We start from the raw sequence: 22,817 nt of genomic DNA on the forward strand, positions 1-22,817 counted from the left end.
CTACAAGTCCAATGACACCATTAGGTCTCCCGGATTCACGGCAGTCAGAACTTGAGCAAGCGCGAGCATTTTGAATTTGTCTGGTTTGAGGAAGAGGTTAAGAATGTGCAGGTCAAGTACATGACACGACGATGGCCTCCATCCTTTTTGGTGCTCCAGAAAGTAGCGGGCATAACAACCATGACCTACTCTGATGCCAGCACCCTCTCTTTAGCTCCACAAGAGAGCCAGCACTTCCTAGCTGAGTAAGGAAAAATGATCCTCCGTCAATCAGAGTGGGTGGCATGGGTGGAGAGGGGTAGCCACAAAGGGTAGCACCTTTGTACAATTTGTAGTACCCAACGGTCTCATGTTGCTGACCTCCAGTGAAGCAGGTGATGGCAAATCCTGCCCCACACTGGATGCCCACGATGGTAGGAGGCCAAACTAAAGGGTCTTGGAGGCTGCAGCTGCCAGGGAAGTGGTGGACTGGCCCGACTCTGGGTGCCAGTCCCACGTGATCTGTGTGAACCACATCCTCATCCAAATAAGGGCGAGGAAGCTTGATGGACATGGTGGCTCAGAGGGTATTGATGTGGTTAGAAACCTCTTCCATAGCCAAGAAATGGGTGAAAGGCAGACTGGGGGTGCCAAGGGGCCACAGCGAAACCCAAGGTCCTGGCCGTAAGCCTTGCAGTCGTTAAAGTTCTCTAGTGCAGAGGACACGTTCTCTCCGAAGATACGGGAGCCAACAAAGGGCATGTCCCCAAGCAATGCTTTGACATACCTAGAAAAAACACGTCAGTCAGGCGTGGCCCCAAAGGGCCACTGATAAAAAAATAGCTTTTCCCATTGAGTTGGTCATGTCCAACTCACAAGAAATTACATACTTTAACGCGTGCCTCCAGTCAACAATAGACAAAGAATACGCTCAGGCCTCCTCCAAGACAAGAGGCAGTATTTGCGCAACCGAGACCCAGATCATGTGGGTAACAGCCTCTTGGATTCCCTATCCGGTGGAGTGGAAGGAAATATGCCATGGTTGGTTCTGGAAGTGAAGGCCTGGACCACCAAGCTCCCAGGAGTGGGGTGCTGGGTGAGGAAACTTGGGTCCTCCGGAGATGGGGTGGTGGTGGCGGGCAATCGTCCTGTGCACAGGAGCACCGGTGCAGAGTTTGCACCAGGTCCCAAGGAGGACGTCAGTGAGGACTTCATTAAAGTGGAGCAAGGATCCAGAGGTAGCAGCACCTCTGTCAAGAAGATAGTCCTGACTGCCTGACGGCAACCAAAGGTTCAAGAACTTGGCCGCATTATGTACCACCATAGCAACAAAAAAAAAAACACCTCCCTAGCCACAGTAGGAGAGGAGACCAGGAAAGAGTCAGGTGAGAAGTCTAACCCACTGGCATTTATCAGATCATTATAACAGGTGTCCTTGGAATTATCCAGTGGTTGGAGATATTCATCAGGGTTGCAATATACCTCCCATTCGTCCCTTGTACCAAGCCTGCCAAAGACTAAAAGTCCTGGCTTTGACTCAGATTCGAGGGTGATGGCGCCATTGGTAGAAGAGCCAGTGTCGGAGAAGGTCTCTGTCCCACTGGGAGTGACACTCTGGATCGAGCACCTGATTCCAGGAGCCTTACTGTTGGGAATCCAGCAGCAGTCCGTCCCCTCCCAAACCTATGAGCCCAAAGGTGCTCAAGAGGGGTTTTGCTGTTCAAAATGAAGGTCATGGCCTCACTGAATTCTCCAAGTTGAGGGGGTTTGCTCTGGCCTCAGGAAAATTGGGGAAGCGCAGAGCCAACCCTGGTTGGAGCTCCGCAGAGGCATGGGGCCTGGTGTGATGACGTTCTCTTGTCTTGTCCAAGGATTTTGATGGACACGTAGGCGTTGAAGACCTCTTCCACTTCTAATGTTCCTTTTTTCTAGCCAACTTACCCGACGACTACTTCGATTGGGATGAAGAGCGGACCCGGGACCTTCCACGCGACCAGGATTTTGATCATCTGGGGGTTGTCCAATGTCAGGCTGCAAGGAGCTAGAGGAAAGGTTCCCTCAGCGCCTTTGGGTGCATGGCGCAGCATTCCTTACAGGCCTTTGAGTTATGGTACCTCTTAAGGCACCATAGACAGACCAAGTGGGGCTCTGTCACAGACATCTGTCGGTGACAGGCACCACATGGTTTGAAACTACTTGGGGGGGGGTTATTTGGGAGACATCTTGTCACACCTGAAGAAAAGTATTTCTCAATAAAGTGGTTGACAAAACGTCAACAAAAACCAGTCCAAAAGTGACTGAGGGGTAGCTCTTCATGGATTTGTGCTATCTGGTGCAGAAAGGAAAAATGATTTCAACGTGCCAAGGTGGCGTCTACATATGTACCGTGTATGTCACATCTGGCACAGATGATCCCGACGCGGAGCCAAACACCATCTACTGGCACGCAGGGGTACTGCTCAGAATTTTCTGGATCCAGTCTGAGGCCTGGGGATAATTCTAAGGTAAGGAAGCTGCGGCTAAAAGTCGCCATGATAGCGTATTCTGTAGTTAGATTTCCTGAAGGCAGATATTCCACACAGGAAAGTTTCTGAATGATGATGCACTGATGGTTTTCACCTACATCCTGCAATGACAAATATTTGACTGCTGCACTCGCAGTTAGAAATCTAAGCTGGTTGGTTAGTATGGGAGTGGAGTGACTGAGCAAAAGCAAGGAGCATTACAAATACATAGGGACGATCTCCTTCAATTATTCTTCCTCTTTTTAGGATAACAAACTATGATTCTGCAGTTTAGCAGGGAATCAGGGATGGTAGTACTGGGATACTATGCAAGGAGATGGCAGTCTGGGGTGTTGATCAAGAAGTCAGTCAAGCTTAGATAGATTATCAGAAATCTGCTGCAAAATCACCCATAAGAGAATGCCATCACATCTATCTGAAATTGCATGCATTAGGAAAAATGCTACCACTGCTTTGGTGACATTTGGTCAATATTCTGAAGACGACTTAAGGTCAAGGACTTTGAATTGGTAGCGAATTACTTGTAGTTATATTCTACGACCAAGCCTATTATTGCTTGTTTCTACTAGCTTGAAACATTGGAATACAAAAGGGGGAATTTGGCACTCAGACTCTCTCTGCCCTGTTAGTGGCAGAGTCAGTATGACTATCACACCAAGATTTGCTGATCTCTTCATTGCATGAAACACACAGGACTTGGTTCCTACACCATAAAAAAAGTCTACTGTATCAAGCTAGGACTTTCTCACTCAAGTTATGATGGTTAATGTATACTGTCAGACCCCTCTACTGCCCTTCTAAAGCAGGGCATTAAAGATAGGCATTGTAGGCACTTACAGGTCATCCCTCACACAGACAGGAATATATTACAGTGACTTAGCTGTACAGATACAGGCAAATATGAAATAGCTAGAGATGTCTACCACATGAAATGACAATCATCACTATAATAGTATCTAGATATAACAAAGGCAAAGATGGTTGCGATCTGTCATCATTATTACATCAATGAGAGAAAAAAAAAAACACATTGGTTTTTAATTAATTGAATGAAAAAATGTTATTTGTAATTACATACATTTTTAGGGCTACGAATTTCAGAAAAACCTTGTGACAAACACTTTTTCTGCATTAATTCACCCTAAAGAAAGGGTTCCTAACCTGTAGAAAATGTTTTAACAGATTAATAAAGTGTATATAAGTTATGTGGCTAAATGTACAAATGAAAATTTTAAAATGTACTGTAAATGTCAAGGAATTTGAAATTGGAGGCTAGAAATTAAATTAGTATTCGCGGATTGATTTGCAGGAGCAGCGGGGGTGCATCAGACAACAAAATGTATGGAGGATGTGTGTCTTCAATTAAACTTAGAAAAGCTCTAACCTTCCTATTAACATTTTTTATTTTTTTCATTTATATTTGTTTGCAAGTTAAATAAAATATGGAATAATTTGTGGATGTGTTTGATGAATGCTTGATTCCCTGGCTATTATAAATGACTCAGTGGCGGGGTCCCCCTGATACCAATAATGATTCAGTGAGGTTCCCTGGATTCCAATAATGATTCAGTGGGGGTCCCCGGATTCCAATAATGATTCAGTGGGGGTCCACAGGTTCCAGTAATGATAAAGTGGAGGTCCCTAGAAGTCAAAAGGTTGAGAACTACTGCCCCAAAGGGTTGCTTCACTAAAGCCAAAGCAGCCCCGTCACTGAATGTTTTTGTTGTATTCTCTTTTTCAAAAGCCTCCTGGAAGGTGGTTTCCTAGATTCTTAGCACAGCAATAAGTAATGCTAAGCACACATCTAAATTTGACACTGTGGTGAAGCTACGACTACTGTGATGCCAAAAAAATAACCCTTAGGCATTTCAAGTGAATTTTAAGATTTAGTCACACATAAAATACCTCATTATTCCTGAGATGATTATGTACAGTGCCAGCTCCCAGTTTGGACGAGGCAAAGCTTCTGCACAGGTTGCCAGCATGTGATATGGAAGGGATGAATTCAAGATGAACACAAATTCAGAGCCACCAGTTGTAACGAACTTCAGTTCACGAATGACCCTGGAGGCAGTGAAATCTGGTGTAAACCTAAAGAAAAAGAAACATTATTAACATGGTAATCTACTATCACATGGTTGTGAAAAACATACAAATATAAGAAAGACTGTGAACAAAAACGATTAAAGTTTAACCACTTACTATAAAATATACCACTTGCTCAGAGTAACAGAATTCAAGAAACATCCGGAAGGTTAATAGGGAGTCCTAAGCAGACACTTTCTAGGCACTATGACAGATAAGACATGTAGTTAAGCACAAGTTGAGCTTTGTGAAATTTAAGTTAAATGGACATTCTAGAAAATAGTCTTTGAGTGATCAAAAGTAACCTGTCATGCTCAGAGCAGTGAAATAACTGCAGCAGACCAACCACCTCAAGAAATATATTAGTTAGATGGAAAGGAAGTAGGCAAAGATCTTCTTTAAAAAAAAATTACAAAAAAAAAAAAAATTTATGGCCACCAAACTGTGAAGGAACTGAAGTCTCTAGCCTCTCCCATGAGCATTTTGCTAGGTGGCTAAATTGGTTGAACCATTTCTATGAAAATCAGGTTAACGCAACACTAGATTTGTCCGTCCCTAAAAGATTTTAAAATGAAATGAGGCACCAAATCTGATAGGACTGTAATACTCTCTAAAGTTGGTGGAAATAACCTCAGAAAGTAGAAAGCAGTATATTTGCTACACAGAGGCTGCTCTACATCTCATGTGTGTTCCATAAAGTCGGACCACATGACTGCGTTTTTCATATAATAGCTAAGCAATAGTTCAAGGTACCACTAGAGCTCTGATCTCTATTAGGAAAACATTATGCAATCATATGCTGTTTAAGCTAATTCACAATTGTGTTATCACAATCTTGCAAAACTGAGCACAACCACCCCATGAACACTCTCCAACCACGAAGAAGAGGCTGTTAGACAAGGCGTGCAAAAGAACTGGGAGGAAACACATGAAGCCACAAAGAGTCTACTGGGATTTAAACGGATCTTTAACTTGTGCTTACCCACTTATTTATAATTAGCAAAGAGCGTGATGCAAACAGCTCAATGAAACAACATCTATTTAAAAAATGAAACGCAGAGATGTATTTCATTTTGGGGAAAAGCAATGATGCATCTTCTCAATCTGAATAAGTGACCAACTAATAGTTAATGCAAACAGATCAAATTTAAAAGGATAGTTGGCATGTTAATGATTCAGCAAACACAACATCTATTTTTAAATTTATGATCACCAACTAAACCGGAGCGCAATCTACTGTAGAAAGTCATCACCTTTCCAACACAAGCTGCCAGCCTTAGCCATGACTTCTCTCACTGTACACAGGTGTAGGTAAACTGCAGATCACAGGTTTCAACACTGGCAGGAGTAGCTAAGCTTTGACCATTACAAAGCAAATCAATTTAAGTATACAAGCTACTGCCTGTGGATTAACTACAACTAGTCTCCAACATTTGAGATCCTTTACCGTCACATGGTGGATTGTGTCATGCGCGCTAGGGTACATGGTATTCTATGTCACATGGGGAGCAACTTGCTTAACTCCCTCCCCCGATGATATGGAAGATTTAATAAATGGAAGAGATGGTTTGACTCAGTGCACGCAAACTGATGCCATTCAATGCGGAGGTCAGCAACTTCAGGCTGCTGCCACTGGACTAGCTATCCTACATATTTTCAGCCTATATCAAAGATAAATCAATGCTTCTGCAAATAGATCATCAAGTGATATCAGGGCAGCCCCCAAGGAGTTGAATTTTTCCCCCCAATTTACCATGTGCATGGTAGCTGGAGCGATATGGGGTCATTCAAGGCCAGCATTACTGAGAACTTCATGCTCATAAACCTGACTGGTCTGGCTTCTAATACTGATCATTCACACTGAGTGAATAGTTCAAGAGAGTGCCACCCCTGGCGTCCTCTGGAGACTTGCAAACTGCACTTCTTTCAAGCTGCACGTCTTACAGTTATTCAAGGGATGTGGCTGGGGATGTTCACCTTACAACTTCAAATTACCCGGGCTGGAATTAGAGACAAGTGAAAAGCTGGCACAAGCAGCAGAAAAGGGGCGGCCTACTGTAGGCACAGCAGTAAATTGAAGCTGTAAGTGACGTGGCTGACACAGAGAGCAGCAGGATGAATAGTCACTTCACTGGTCCCTTCTCCAACTCATAGAATCAAGTTTATTCTTGTGTTCCTTCCCTCTTGCACAATCTATGGTGTGAACCGGCTTAAACAATTATTTTTCCCTTGAAAGGTTTGAGCTCATGAGGGCTGAATGTTTCTAGATAACACACAAAATAAATTGTTCTGGTGGCTAAGGCTCGAAGGGAATTTGTGGAATCAGGAAAAAAGATTAAAGTAAAGCTTGTCCTTGTAAGAGAAATGAGGATAACTATACATATACTTACAGTGTTTGATTATACAGTGAGGATGAACCTCCAAGGAGTACTGCAACTGTAGGCAATAACCAAAGGACCATAAACATCAGTCACATCTTTCCAGACGTACTACTTGGAATGTTCTCTGACATCTAATTCTCCGATGCAGAGTTAGACACAGAATATAACTCAGGTTGGGGAAATGCATCCTGATATGCAAATGCAATTTTTTTCTTCCACCATCATAACGTCTGAAGGGAGTGTTCTGTTCTTTCCAAATGCAAACTTCACCAATTCTACTCCGGGAAGGAAGGTCCAAGAGATGAGCCTGCGACTGATAAGAAACTGACAACTTTATTGGTGTTCATAATCCTTCAAGGCAGAACATGCTTTGATCCTCCCACTCCTCAACCCTTGTGTAGGGCTTTCTGCAGCCTAATTGTATGCAGTCAAGGCGTACAATTTCGCAATAGTAAAACTATTTATGCCAGCCAGGTATCATTTTGCAGATTACCAGTCAGCATAAATGGACCAATTTCAGCTGTAAACAGAGGTTTATATTGGTAAAGTGAATCGAACCTAATGTATTTCACTGTCAGTGCTTCTTCTGCAGAACTGTTTGAGCTCATAAATTCAAGTTTTTTGGTATTGCGAAGTGCAAAGCAGAAGCTCAACTTCACCTAAATGCCAGATTTGACCAATTCATAACACAAATAACTTGCAATTACGGAAATGCTGCTAATCACATTTGAGACTCATGAAAGTTTCAGGTTAGCAAGAATGGCAGTAATAGTTCACACCAAAATCTTTATTGCAATTATGAGCTTACACTTTGAAGACATTCTGGTTTCGGTAACATCCAAATTAAGGAGCTGATTGTCTGATGTATGAAGTTGAGAAATTCACAGGACCTCTTTCGACATCCACAAAACTGAAAAGATGTTGAATTGGTCTGTTTCAATTGAAAAGTATTCAGACTTGAGAAGCAAGTGCTGAATAGTCTGAAAAGAATGTAACAAGTGATTTTTTTAAATCCATATTTAGAGGGGCACCTTAAAAATTGCACTGTGCAAGGTAAATGCCAGGGCCCTCCAGGAATAATGTTTGTATTACTTCAGGGTTGTATTAAGGTAGAACAGAACCATTAGAGTTATTTCTGTTACTTCTGTTGGAAAAGCATGACATCTATCATACCTGTTGGCAGACATAGATAAAGTGCAGTTTTTGGAGAGATCTGCTGTCTTTGCAAGACTGTTTTGCCCTCCCTTACTGATTTCCCCTGTCTTATCCTAACTGAACCTGCGTTAACACGTTAATTGACTTTCTCTTTGCGCTCCCCACAATGCAACCTAATAGACATAATGTGATTGAGACAAAAAGGTACACATATTCAATGGACAGTTTCAAATCATAGGCAATAAGACATGATTTTTTTTTAATTTCACGACAGGCTAGGATCATATTTTTATGACAGGAAAAACTGTCAAATTAGTTGTTTTCTACTGTGATGCAACAACCGAGTCGAAAGCTGCTGACATTCAACCAAAATAACATTTAAGATATGCATAGGAGAAACTCACAACTTGATTAAGATGTTTACAGCTAACAAGAGAATAGCACCTGCACAATTACAGAATAATCCTAGTTCAAGTCAGCCTGGAAGGCAGACGATTCTATAATATTCAAAATTTGAAGATGGTGGTGTAACAGTGCACTCACTGTCTGACCCAGACGAAAGCAGACGCTAATGGGTGATAATACTACCAAAAACCAACCAGGCAGAAGTCAGAGGGCCATCCCCAGATATACGAATGGTGATCTAATATTAATGGTGAAAACAGCTCACCTAACTCTACTCCATTAGTACCACTACCACCCACTGCACCCACAGGTCCCTTAAAAATAAGTGACTTAGCCCTATCGCTGTGATAAAGTGAACCTACCCACAAACTGTCAGAAACAATAACCAAACGGTGAAGGAACAATAAACTGGCTGAAGCTTTTTTAGGCCATATAAAATACATATAGCCCTAGCAGGACAACTTCGAACGCATACTTCAACCAGTATGAACCTTACAATTGTTACGGTGTGGATTGTTATGATCCTACTCAAATGCTTCCAAACACATTTCTTGCAACCTGGAAATCATTTTCTGTTGTGTTTTTAATTAATCATTGTATGACCCCACACTTACTGATGCAAAGAAACCCTCACATTCATTTTGAATGAAACCAAAAATTACTTGTAGAAATATTGACAATTAGATAAAGTAAAAACTCACGTATGTTGGATGAGACACAATTCCATATCAAAACAATAGTAATGCTGATCCAGTTATTCAGGGCTTTGTCAGGTTCTATGGGTAGATGCCTAAGAGAAAGGACCATCTCAAAGAGTTGCATATTCAATGTCTCTGACTAGTTGGAGCAATGGTCCTCCAAAAAAAAGTGCCTCTTAAGAGACTTGTCCAACGGGTTCCTTACGATGTGGTAGACGCGTTTTGGGCTGTTTGTTCTAGGCCTCTTCAGGACAGAGTAAGGGTATGCTGAGCATCCAAACCACACGGACGCAACCTATTTAGCATCACTGCTACTCTCGTGGGATTTGCTACCTCTGCCAGAAGATTAAAATGCTGGCACTCAGCCTTCTAGTGACCATAGGCACCTCCAGAGATTGGACCTCCTAGCTCTAACGAGAGCTACTGTCTTAAAGGCAGGTCCATGTTAGCATGAGATAGAAATCGTTAGTGAATGTATGTGCCCTTGCTCAGTCCTGAAGAACAAACGGGCTGAAACGTGTCAACCACATCGTAAGGAGCTCACCAGACAAGATTCTTAATGGACTCTTGTTGGTTCTTTTTCTTAGGTAGTCTACCTACTGAAGCCCAGAATAACGGGATTGATCATCACTATTGTAAAGTATTGTTTTAGCAAAGACTGTGCATCATCCAAGATATATGTGATTTTTTCTTTGTATAATTGCCTTTATTTGCACAAGTAATTTGTTGTATCATTTGAGACAAATGTTGAAGTTCTGTTGCATCATTATGTGTAGGATAAAAAAAAAAAAAAACAATATCCAGGTTACAGGAAATGTGTTTGAAAGCATTTCAGTAGGATCTTAATAATCCTCATAGGTAACAACTGAAAGGTTAATACCTGTTCTTCTATGATTTAATAATCAAAAGCAGTGGTGGAGATTAGACATCAGTGCAGGGCAGCACTGGAGCAAAATTGAAGGCTATTTTTGAGAATTGTGGAGAGTGAAACTCACTCAAAACTAACAGTAAAAGTCATAAGGTCATCTTGTGCATATGACAGGAAATGGAGGTGATCTGCAGTGGTTAGTGCAGATGACCACAGCTAGAGACCAGAGCTCCCAGCCCCCTGCCTACCAGGAAAACCCAGAGACACAGTGCCATCTTCGGTTATAAAAACAGATTGTAAAATACAATGCAACATTTATATACTTGGAATTGGAAAATCGAGAATGAAAGAAATCACTCCACCAGATCTGTTCTGGGAGGAACAAAACTAAAATAATAGAATAGTACTAGCCAAAATCATCACTTGTGATGGAGGGGAAAAAAGGGATTCGGATCTTGAAAAATAGCAAACATGGTGGAGTGGGGTCTGGTTCGGGGGATGGGTTGGGAGTTGATGGACAAGCAGCAGGCACTTTTTTACCCCCAACCAATCAATCAACCTTAATTCCGTGGGTTGCCAGTCTGAACACCACACAAATATGGTAGCAGAGTGGTGTGGACATACCAGGACACTGCACTGCACATTTAAAGGAATGGTTACACTATTTTAAGTGCATTGTGATTTATCCAAGTAAAATAAATGAAGCAACATGTTGAATGAGCCAAAGCCCCTTAAATTCTTTATGAAATATAACCATTAAATATAACCATTAAAATGTCTTATTCTCCAAGGCAACACTACTTACAATATGATGATTTCCTTAGAAGCATTGGGACTTAGTGCAAACTCTTCACAATTAACAACTTTAAAACCGTAGCCTTCACAAGTATATCCGCTGATTTCCATAGACTTCACATTAAGCTGCAGTTGACCAGTATTCTCTACTTTAAATGTTCTTTTCAATGTGAAATTTGGTTCTTTTAATTTCAACCCTACAACAAAGTAAATGGCATTAAGTATGTCAAACATGCTGACTTGTTAGTTCTTACATAATTTGTAAAGGTTAGCTAAGCAACTTCTTCGAAACATTACATAATTTAAAACTACTGGTTGTTCAGAAAATGTTTCTCCCAAGGACCGGGAGTTATTTAATTATGATAACAGACGGCAAGCATGTGATGATCACACAATTATGATTTACTCAACGAATGATCACAATGTCTAGAAGAAGAAAGCAAGGGTATAGACGTTTCCAGTTTCAGTAAAACAACTAATATTTTTTTTTTCCATTGAGACCATGTAAATTACCCTGTCAACCTGCAGAACAAGTAACTTACTTTCAGTAGCACTCTACCTGGTGGACTCTATCTCACCGTGGTTCCCTCCTCTTTAGAATATCCCTCAGTGCCAAACTGGATCTGGACGATTTAAACAGCATTGCTCTCATTAACAGGTAGGTGGAGCAGTGCGGCTCCTCGCTGATTTCTTTTTGCCTCTGAAGTGGAAAAGGAGCTGTATTTATGCGCCACCCCTGCGCACTGATGTCCGTTTTTTTCTTGACTCTGTGATCTCAGACGCATAGCTTAATAAAGATCTGTAATCCGAGACATTTTGAATGGAAAAAGAGGCCATCCCACAGAAAGGGATAAAGGAGGGCAGTTAGGAATTTGTGACTCCCTTTGCTCTTCCAACCACGGATTCTTCACCTTCAAAATAGATTCTGAGACAGAACCTAACTAAGTGGTGGTGGGTTCCTTGGAATAGTTCAGACCAAAAGAAAAAGTTACTTACCTTCGATAACAAATTATCTGGTAGAGACATTCTAGTTGCAGATTCCTTACCTTAGAATTTCCCCCAGGCATATGACTGGATCTGGAGATTTTCCTTTGAGCAGTACCCTTGCGCGTCCGATGTTGTTGTGGACGCTGTGATGACGCCGCAGTCCTATCTAGGCGCCATACTGGCACGCAGACATTAGTTCCTTTTCACGACTTTCAAAGCCAGAAGCGCAGAGCCATGAAGAACACTGATCCTGAAGCACCAGAGCTAGGGCCCTGAAAGGGAGTCACTGGCCCTAGAAATCAGTTTGCAGAGTGGGAAGGATGGGTGGGTCGGTAAGTAATCTGCAACTAGAATATGTCTGTACAAGATAATCCGTTACTGAAGGTAAGTAGCTTGTTCATCTGACAGAGACTTCTAGTTGCAGATTCCTTACCTTCGAATAGATACCAAAGCAAACCGTCCCTGGAGGTGGGTCTGCGAACCAAGATCATACTAAGAAGACCTGCAGGACTGAACGGCCAAAGAGGCTGTCCAGGCAGTAGTGTTTAGTGAACGTGTGCAGGAAAGCCCAGGTTGGCGCCTGGCAGATGTCCCAGTCAGAAACGTTATGTGCTAATTCAGTGGTTGTGACAGTTGCTCTGGTAGGGTGAGCACGCAAACCCTCAGTGGTTTGCTTCTTAGCCAAAGCATAGAACATTTTGATGAAGAGAACAACCAATCTAGAGATGGTTCTTTTTTGCACTGCCCTACCTTTCTTCGCAGCCACATAACTAACAAAGAGTTGATAGTCCACCTGGAAGTCTTTGGTGCGAGTGTGGTAGAACGCCAAAGCTCTTTTTGGATCCAGACGGTGAAGTCTCTCCTCTTCACGAGAAAGATGTGGGTGTGTGTAAAAAGTAGGCAAAGTGATGGATTGGCCTACATGAAAGGGTGTAACCACTTTAGAGAGGAAAGAGGCCCTGGGACGAAGCACGATTTTGTCAGGATGGACAGAGATAAAGGGTGGCTTTGAAGAAAGAGCTTGCGGCCATTTGCTTCCAGCGCATCAAGAGCAAAGGAGATAAGTTTTACCTCCGGACGGGGGGATCCTTCTGAAAGAAGCGTCAGGGGAAAGAAAAGGGTTTTCCTTTCCCTCAATGTCTCTTTTTGCATTCCTGCTTCCTGATCGCGATGTGATCGGGCAGCAGGAATGCCCACTAGACACCAGGGAATTGGTGTGTGTTTGTGCCAGCGCGCGTGTTTATTGTGTGGGAGAGCAACCCCTTGGGCAAGGGTCACCCTCCTTTGGGGGGCAATACATTATTCGCCGTTTCTGCCCCTCTTGGGGGCAGATCGGTCTTTTATTTTTAGGTGAATCTGCCCCCAAGAGGGGCAGAAAGCCACTAGAAACCAAGGATTGTTTTTTTTGCTGATTGTTTTGTGTTGGGGGGTGCCCCGTTGGGCAAGGATCGCCCCCAAGGGGGCCTATTTTTTTTTTTTAGGTCCATCTGCCCCCAAGCAGAGAACACTAGACAGCAGGGAAAATTTAAAAATGGTTGGTGGTGAGGCGTTTGTCAACTGGCAAAGTATTTGCATTTATGATGGTAACAGTTTATTTCTCCTTTTTGATCTAGTTCAAAGCCTTTGCTTCCTTTGCTGTGGCTTGTTGCAGTTTTGTCAATGCTTGTCTTGCGGTTTGTGCAAGTGCATGTTTTGGGTAAGTAAATACATTTATTCCAAAGGAGTATTGTTGCAATGCATGAATGACATGTTTGTAGGTGGTGTACTGAATGCAGAATTGTGTGTGAAATTGTCCTTAGATTTATGCACAATGATTATTGTGTTGTCTTATGTCTAATTTGCTTTTTTTTCTCTTTTTAGTGGGATATCATTGGTGATTGCTGTGGCTGTGCAGAGTAGTTGCTGGTTAATCAAGCTTTTTCAGGCAAGTGAGCGGTATAGTTTTTGAGTTTATAACTCTTAGATACACTTTGTTACTTATCTTACACAGTGCTGGTTGTTGGTGGTGCATTTGTCCAGTTACTTTTTGTAGGAAGGATCATGGCTAGCTGTAGGATGACCGCTCAGCAGGCTGTTGGTGTGCTTTTTGAGTCGTCTTCTGACCATGATTATGAGACTGACACTGCATCTAAGGCAGAGGAGGAAGTGCAAGTTTCTGGAAGTGAATTTTCTGTCAGAGAGGAATCATCTGATGAAGAAGCCACTCTCAGTGCTGATAAAAGGCCTGTTTTATAGGAGGACACTGATATGCCAATGGTGCAGCAGCCAGGGCTGAAAGGCTTCCCATTGGAAGACCTGACACATGGGTTGCACCACACATGGAGCAGCCACAGTTGCCTGCATTTACTGGTTTCCCAGGGTGTTGAGTTAATACAGAAAACTTTTTGCCTGTCAACTTTTTGGAGTTGTTTATGGATAATATATTTTCTGGAAGAGATTGTTAAGCAGACTAATTTGTATGCAGAGCAGTATTTGAGGGACAATGCTGCCAGACTTAGGCCACACCCTAGAGCTAGCCGGTGGATTCCCACAAATCTGGAAGAGTTGAAAAAGTTCTTGGGTTTAACTTTTTTGATGGGGCTGATAAGGAAGCCATCACTGTCTTCATATTGGTCTACTAGTCCCTTGATGGCAACTGCTATATTTCCTGCAATCATGAGTCGTAACCGGTATGAGCTTCTTCTTCGGATGTTGAATTTTGTAGATAATGCTTTAGCCTTGCCACGAGATCTCCCTCATTCTGACCGTATTTTTAAGATTAGACCTGTCCTTGATCATTTGGTAGATCGGTTTTCAGAGATCTATGTTCCAGGCAAAGAAATGTCTGTAGATGAGTCTTTGGTCTTGTTCAAGGGTCGTTTGGTTTTTAGGCAGTACATTACTAGAAAGAGGGCACGGTATGGAATTAAACTGTATATGCTGTCTGAAAGTAGTACAGGATATGTTTATAATTTCTGGGCCTACACTGGTAGGGATTCGAGTATTGACCACTCTGGCTGTCCACCCACTTTTGGAGTTAGTGAAAAAATTATGTGGGAACTTGGTAGACGACTGTCGGAAAGGCTACCCAAGAGAGCTTGTCTGCAAAAAAACTTGAGAAGGGACAGTGCAGTGCCTTGCGTAATGATGAGCTGCTAGCTCTCAAATTTGTAGACAGTAGGGATGTGTACATGCTAACTACCACCCATGATGAGAGTACCTCACCTGTGGCTGTTTGGGGTCAAGTTGCTGAAGTGCGCAAACCTGTGTGAATTTTAGACTACAATAAGTACATGGGTGGTGTTGATAGAGTAGATCAGAGGTTGGAACCTTACACTGCTGCTTGTAAGGCTTATGTTTGGTATAAGAAATTAGCTGTTCACCTGTTCCACCTGGCAACTTTTAATGCTTTTGTTATGTTCAAGGTTAGTTCTCCAAGTCAAGGATGACATTTGTGAAATTTCAGGAGTTTATCATAGTGAGCCTTGTTGTGCTGGAACAGGCAAGAGTTCCTAGAGAAGCAGTAGTGGAGGATGTGGCTAGATTGAAAGATCGTCACTTTTCTGAGCACATTCCTCCCACTGCAAAAAAAAAAAAAAAAAAGAGAAAAACTTTCCTGCTAAGAGATGTAGAGCCTGTGCTGGAAGAGGTATCAGGAAGGAGACTAGGATGTACTGCCTTGATTGTCTTTCAAATCCTGGGCTGTGTGTGGGTGTTTCAGGAGCTACGACACACAGAAGAATTACTGGGTAATACCGTGAGTGTAAACTGCTGTTTTATATTTTAATATGTTCAGTTTCACGATTGGCATTACTGTTGTATTAAGTTAGAGCTTTTGTGTTTGTAGTTTTGTACTTATTTATAATTAGTGGTTTCTTTGTAGTTTAAAAACAAGTAATGGCGGTATGCGTGGGGTGGCACCTGGCTGGCGGTGTGCGTGGGGTGGTGCCTGGCTGGCGGGGTGCGTGGGGTGGCGCCTGGCTGGCGGTGTGCGTGGGGTGGCGCCTGGCTGGCGGTGTGCGTGGAGTGGTGCCTGGCTGGCGGTGTGGGTGGGGTGGTGCCTGGCTGGCGGTGTGGGTGGGGTGGCGCTTGGCTGGCGGTGTGGGTGGGGTGGCGCTTGGCTGGCGGTGTGCGTGGGGTGGCGCTTAGCTGGCGGTGTGCGTGGGGTGGCGCTTAGCTGGCGGTGTGCGTGGGGTGGCGCTTAGCTGGCGGTGTGCGTGGGGTGGCGCTTAGCTGGCGGTGTGCGTGGGGTGGCGCTTGGCTTGCTGCTGGTTAGTGCAACACACTGCCAGGCAAACACCAGTCCACACACTCCCATCAGCTGGTGTGATTGCTGTTTCAGGCATGAGGGCATATGTAAGTGTTGGGCCCTTGAGTGGCGCTGTCTGTCGATGCGAGTGTTGTAATGTGTTGGGCCCGTGGCTGGCAGAGTGAATGGTCTTGTGCATGTCATGTATGAAAGGTGTGTGAATGGACTGTAAAGCGGTTGGTGCATTGTCGTGGCTTTACAGCTCACGAGCTGTGAGTCACTGGTTCAGTTTTTGGCCTTTCAGTTATTAACAGTGCATTTCATTTTTGTGAAATCTCTTGTTAATAAAATTTGATCTACTGAACCATCACTCACCCTTGTGCCAAATCCAACCAGTATGCGTGGTAACAAAACCTGCTCCGCCGTAATCAGGCGTCGTGCAGTGAATCCTAGTTCGTTTTAATGGGATAACAGGAGCTAGCTTAGCCTCTGGCTTGCAGACTTGTGCTCCCATCACCTAGTGACTTTTAACCTACTTAGCTTGCTCTGTCTTAGCCCATTTTATTATTTAATTATTCTAAGATGGCTGCCTTGTTTACAGTTAGGCCACTTGCTTTGCATTATCAGTGTCTCCGCGCTAAGGCGTCAAGATCAAGCAACAAAGACAAACAAACAGTAGGTGTTCACACTCAGGATTTTTCCCTCTCTATACTTTCGAGGGATTGTTTATATTAATTGCTGTCACAAGCATGTCTGTTATCTATTGTTTGGGAACACACCAACGTCAGGGGTCCTGGTAGATCTGTATAAATACATCGCACTTTAGACAGATAATCAGTGGGATTCCGACCAGAGGGCATCGCCACCATCGCTGATATCGATGCTGCATGTCATCTTGACACTGACCCAGTATTCGTGCCCCTGCGGAGTCTGAGATAGAGACCTCATTCCAAGGTAACAAGGGTTGGGGGCTCCTCTCATAGACATGGCATTGGCAGATTAGGTTTAGCAAACCCAGCTCTCCTTTAGGTAGGAGGTTAGGCCTCTCACATTAGGGTATTAGGGCATATTACATCTCGTATGGAATTTATATGCATTGCAAGATGGTGGGGGTCTTCGTAATAATGACTCTCGTCTTCACAATTCTGTTTCTTGCATTATTCATTATCCTAATCATTGCAGCCCATACAACTTATCGCAAATTGCAGTTATGTTAAATAAAAACTATTGAAACTTTACTGCATTTTTGTCATTGCCTGTGTTTGTATGAGACATGATACATCTGTGAGAAAGGGGTAATCTCCGTTTAACCACAACGCTCCCTGAGATGTCTTATTCTCGAGTCCATGGGTAAAGGCTGTCACAAATCACCTTTTATTATTGTGTTTCTGGTGAGGTGCTGCTAGTAAGCTGGTAAGGTTGGGACAACAGTTGCGACTTGTTGTAGGATAGGCATAGTCGCCTACAAACAAAAGTACTGTCATCCTTTAACCAGCAGTCTTGCTTAAAGCAAGAGTCCAAACTACGACATGGCACCACCAAAGATGGTGTTTAGGCACTAATTTACGGATACCCCGACTATCACTGTCTCACAGACAACAGGTACCCTAAGTACGTCCGTGGTCTTTGGGAAATTCCTCCTCAGCTGAAAGGGTAACACCTGATTAAGCTGTAGGTTGTTCGAGCTCGAACTCATAAAAGGACTTAAACTCCCCGTTTTGGTGTTGCATTTTCTAAACAAAAATGGCTGCTGCCATAGACATTCCTGAAAATGCTAGACATGCACTAACACAACATTTATTAACGCTTGGCCTTACAGAAGAGGGCGGGGATGTTACTCTTATAATAGAAGCTAATAAAGCATACCAAACAGAAACATTTTACTGTTGGGTCACCTTTCCTGTGGTAGACCAAAGAACACATACGTTTAACACATATGAAATTGCAAACGTACCTTTACGGTACCGAGAATACCAGTATCATTAAATATCGCTCACATACCAAGAGCACCAGAACTGGTTTGAAGGCGCCCTACCACATGAATTACAAAGAATAAGGTTAGGTCCCTTAAGTAATGACGGACAGACATTGCATATGTTTGCCACATACACCTCACCCAGGCATACAAAATATGCCAATAGCAGATCTGCAAGATTTATATAATGAATTGGTGACATTATATAGACGATTAGTTCAGTTCGTGATGCGAACATTGAGCAAAACACCAGCGCATCCAGCACCTGGTGGTTACCAATTGGCTACTGGGATTAATCCACAAACAGTACATACTATCATGGATAAAGTTCCCGCAGAATGGGAAAAAATACCGTTCTGGATTGCCCAGAAAACTAATCAGCTGGAAGCTGTGTTTCCCTATAAGGGACCACAGGAAAAACAGACTGCTCACTATGTGCTTGCCCTTTGGGATGGTTCCCTCAGTGGATGACTGTGCCACATGGGGTACAGTCTTCGCTGCCATATATACTACCACACATGGTACCCCCGACACTTGCCAATTTACCGGAAGTGTTAAAACAAATACAAAATGAGCATGGGGCTGCACCAGCCCTGGATTTGGGGATTAAATTAATGCGTAATTTTGACGCGGTTTCCTTAATAATCCTCATTAATATTAAAGGGGAAGTGGTAGCACTGGCAATACGCCAGAGTCTCCGGGAAACTCCACACCAGGAACAAGAGATACAGCTACCGAAAATAATTTCCGCCACCTATAATAGTATAGGTCGGGATAGTTTGGGAGCCAAACCAAAGAAATTGGAGTTACAAGGTACCACTCATAAGGAAGGTACAAAGCAGGCACAAGAGGGCCCTAAGAAGCCCTGGGACAAACAAAAAGATTTCAAAGATAGAAGAAATAAGAGAGCTGATTTTCCACACCCGGAGAACTCCGAAAGGAGATACAATCTCAGAAATAGGGAGAACATTAAAACTCCAGACAGATATACTGATACACGTCCCTCTCGTTCCTTTCAGGACGCACCGGATAGACATAGCGAGAGAGGGGGCCGTCCAGATCGACGTCCTGAATACGTGAAAGAAAAGAAAGACTCGCAGCAGTCTACCATTAAAACAGAAGAAAAGACTCCTCAGCAAAATCCACAGTTGAAAAAGAAAAAGGTGGCAGCACTGACAGCTAAAAATGCCAGTATACTTGAGAACACTGTTGAGGAACAAGACGTGGGCAGCAGAGGTCGCGATATGTCGCCAGAGTCTGAAAGATCATCTGGATGCGACAGCAACTAGCGATTTTATCGCAGTTGAAACAGCGGATGGCTGCATTCTCCCCTCTGACACGGTTTATGATTAAAAAAATTCAGATAGAGGGAGACGTGGAGCTCACCATAAGTGTGATATTTTGGGATGAACATACTAGTGATATCCTACTGTCCGAAAGAGACTGGCCACCTGAACAAGTCCGTAAGCTCCCACATGAGGAAAATGTCATTTTGCCTTCTTTCTCCGATCTTGTTCCAGAAGCAGAAAAAGAAGTCTATGCTGCTGAATGGGCTTTAGTGCAGGAACCTACGTTATATCGCAATCATGTAGGTTGGGACAAGAAGTCTCCTTGTCATGTCGTTCCTGTTAGGTCTACACCCCAACCGCAGCCACAATATCCTGTCAAACATGAAGCAAAAGTTCCAGTAAGGGAGATCCTCACCCAACTTTAGTACCAGGGAGTAATTGAGCCCTGTACATCTGCAATGAATAATCCGTTATTCCCTGTTGCAAAGCCAGACCATTCATACAGAATAGACATTGATTATAGACATCTAAATAGTCATACACCACATATGCTATACAAAATTCACATAGCACAGCACTAAAACAATATAGTGCGTAAAAAATATAAAACAACATTAGACATATCTAATGGTTATTTCTGCCAGAACTTAGCACATGAAAGTTGGGACCTGAATGCATTCTCATTTGGCTCTCAGAAACGCTTTTGTCGTTTACCTCAAGGCTATAAAAACAGCCCGGGGCTATTTTCAGCCAGTGTAACATCAATATTACATGATATTGATACCGCAGCGTTATCCTACGTGGATGACATATCTCACAGACGACGACCTCAGCATTCATCTTGCAAGGGTTGATCAGATCATTTTGGGATTTGCAGACCTCGGTTACAAATTCAACTTTAAGAAAAACAAGATCGCCTTTCTCAGTGTATTATTCCTGGGATATGAGCTATCGAACGAGGGAAAGAGCCTGGCCCTGCACTTTCTAGAAAAATTTGCTCAACTGCACCCTCCTAACAAACTTAAGAAACTACAGTCATTACTAGGTTTCTTTAATTTTGGCAGAACGTACATTCCAGATTATGCACAACAAATAAAGCCACTTTATGACTTGGTTCAGCCCAATTTTTCTGGCAGACACTGGAAGGTTGAACACACCCGCATCCTTAGGGAAATGCAACAGGACCTGCTAGAAGCTAAACACTTGCACACACGTGACAATAAAACAAACTTGGTCAGCAGAATAATTGCTGGTGCCATTGGATTTACTTATGTCACCTTCAATGAGAGTGACACGGTACCTATAGGATATAAATCACATTTATACTCATTCGCAGAACAACGTTTCGCATCTACAGAAAAGATTCTGGCGGCAGTTCAGATGGCCGTTGTTAAAGAGAGGCCACTTGCCCAGGGGAAACGTATTATTGTTGTCTCCCCGGTGCCGGCCTTAGAGGCTGTCACCAAAGCAAGCGTTCCTAACGCTAAAGCATTACATCCACGTTGGATTCAACGGGCAACGTCTCTGACCGCCACTGATGTCGATTACGTTCTTGATCCAAAACTTCAGACACAAGAGTTTCTCCAGTACGAACAAGGGTACCCTGCTCCTCTAAACATCTTGCCACTAGACAGATACCATACTGTCATATACACTGACTGTTCAGCACAACCAGCTGTGGGTACTAAACATCAATACTCCGCAGCTTGCGCAACCGTGAGCGGAGTGATGGAAGATGGAGTCTTCCACCCACACAATACCTACACGTAGACCTTAGGGGACTGCACAGCACAGTTAGCTGAACTTAAAGCTCTTATACTAGCGCTCGCACATACAGAGCCAGGAAGCCTGACTTTAATAGGATGTGACTCATATTACTGCGTTCGGTAATACAATCATTATCTCAATCATTGGAAGCCGAACGGGTTTAGAGACTCTAAAGGGAACACCATTAAACACAAAATATAGTGGGGGAGGGTGGCTGATCTTAAGGATAAGCTACTGCGTGTCCATGTAGTACATACACTGGGCCACCAACGTGTAGGAGTACACGTTACCGGTAATACATTGGCTATGGCTTCTGTGGCTGCAGTGACTCATTCACAGACTAGATTGAATAATGAAACTTTGATTGCCGTGAAAGCTTCGGCTGCAGGCAAGCCCCTTACGAAGGGATACCCTACAAACTATACTTACCATATCAGTGCACAGAATGTTGCCTACACAACAATTTCTGGGGTTGGTGATCGAGGGATCCCCAATGAAGACCAGAGATTAGATCTAATTAAAGCAGCACATGAGGGTCTCGCTTCTGCACATGCTGGTATATCAGCCACGATAACACTCTTACAGAAACGCTTCTGGTGGCCTGGTCTATGCAGACGAACAAAAAAGTATGTCCTTTGCTGTGACATTTGCCAGCAGATAAAGGGCTCTAATATCAAAGGCCCACAGCAGACATCCCTCTTAGTGTCCAACAGGCCACTACAGTGTGTGTACCTGGACCATTGTGGTCCCTTACAGCCTGATGGTGCATACAAATACATTCAAGTTGCAGTAGATCCTTGTTCTAGATTCCTGTGGGTGTGGCCACAGCGTTCGGGCTGACGCTCCGACTGTTATAAAAGACTTGCTGATCTTGATCGGTACATATGCAGTTGCAGCATTCCATTCGGACCAGGGCCCTGCATTTGCCTCTAAGGCATTCAGTGACACTATGGGGACGATGGGTGTTGAACTGCATTACCCCTTACCATACCATCCCGAGTGATATTCGGTCGTGGAGAGGCGGAATAGTGATCTAAAGCAGTCCTTAACAGCTTGAGTATTAGGTTCAGGCCGCAGTTGGTTACATCACCGATATGGGGTCCAGAGAGCACTGAATAATCTGCCAAGACGGTCCTTGGGGGGTCGCCTTCCATATGAGGTTCTCTTTGGGATACCTCTGTATGTCCCAGGTCTTGATGCCTCTGGTATGGTGGCAGCAGAAACACCATTTGACATAAATGAACGTCTCACTGTCTTACAGGAGCTTCAGCAATTTCATGATGATAAATCATCTGCAAGTGCTGCCACTTTAGGAATAAGGGATTTAGCGAAAACTTCGACTGGCTGGATTCCTAAAGCTGGGGATCTGGTTTGTGAGAAGATCGCTGTGAAGAAGGAATTCAGTCCATCATACAGAGCACCTGTACCGGTCTTGGGAATTCAAGGTACCAGGACTGTCATCTTACCACCACTGTTTGGTTCTCAAACTAACAGCTTTATCTCCATCGATGACATCAAATTACACCATGTGGCCGATCCTTCACAGTAGACCAAGAGGTCCCTTAGGTGACTCCCGATCCCCTCTCACTACCCAACAGGACATACATCTACATAGTAGGATGAACAACACTACTACGGACTATGCAACAATGTCCAACGCTGTTCCTGATACCCCCTCGA

General features: G+C 43.4%; 1 protein-coding gene across 2 annotated transcripts in view; it reads right to left on the reverse strand.

Moving 5' to 3' along the window:
• TMEM131 (transmembrane protein 131) overlaps positions 1 to 22,817 on the reverse strand; it is an 892,454-nt gene that overhangs the window by 255,585 nt on the left and 614,052 nt on the right. For both annotated transcript variants that reach the window (XM_069204268.1, XM_069204267.1), the window contains exons 28-29: positions 10,902 to 11,088; positions 4,410 to 4,595 (exon numbers count right to left, since the gene is read on the reverse strand). In XM_069204268.1, the coding sequence (XP_069060369.1) occupies positions 4,410 to 4,595; positions 10,902 to 11,088 (373 nt within the window). The remainder of the gene's footprint in view (positions 1 to 4,409; positions 4,596 to 10,901; positions 11,089 to 22,817) is intronic.

This window comes from Pleurodeles waltl, chromosome 8, assembly GCF_031143425.1.
Source record: "Pleurodeles waltl isolate 20211129_DDA chromosome 8, aPleWal1.hap1.20221129, whole genome shotgun sequence".
Lineage (NCBI taxonomy): Eukaryota > Metazoa > Chordata > Amphibia > Caudata > Salamandridae > Pleurodeles > Pleurodeles waltl.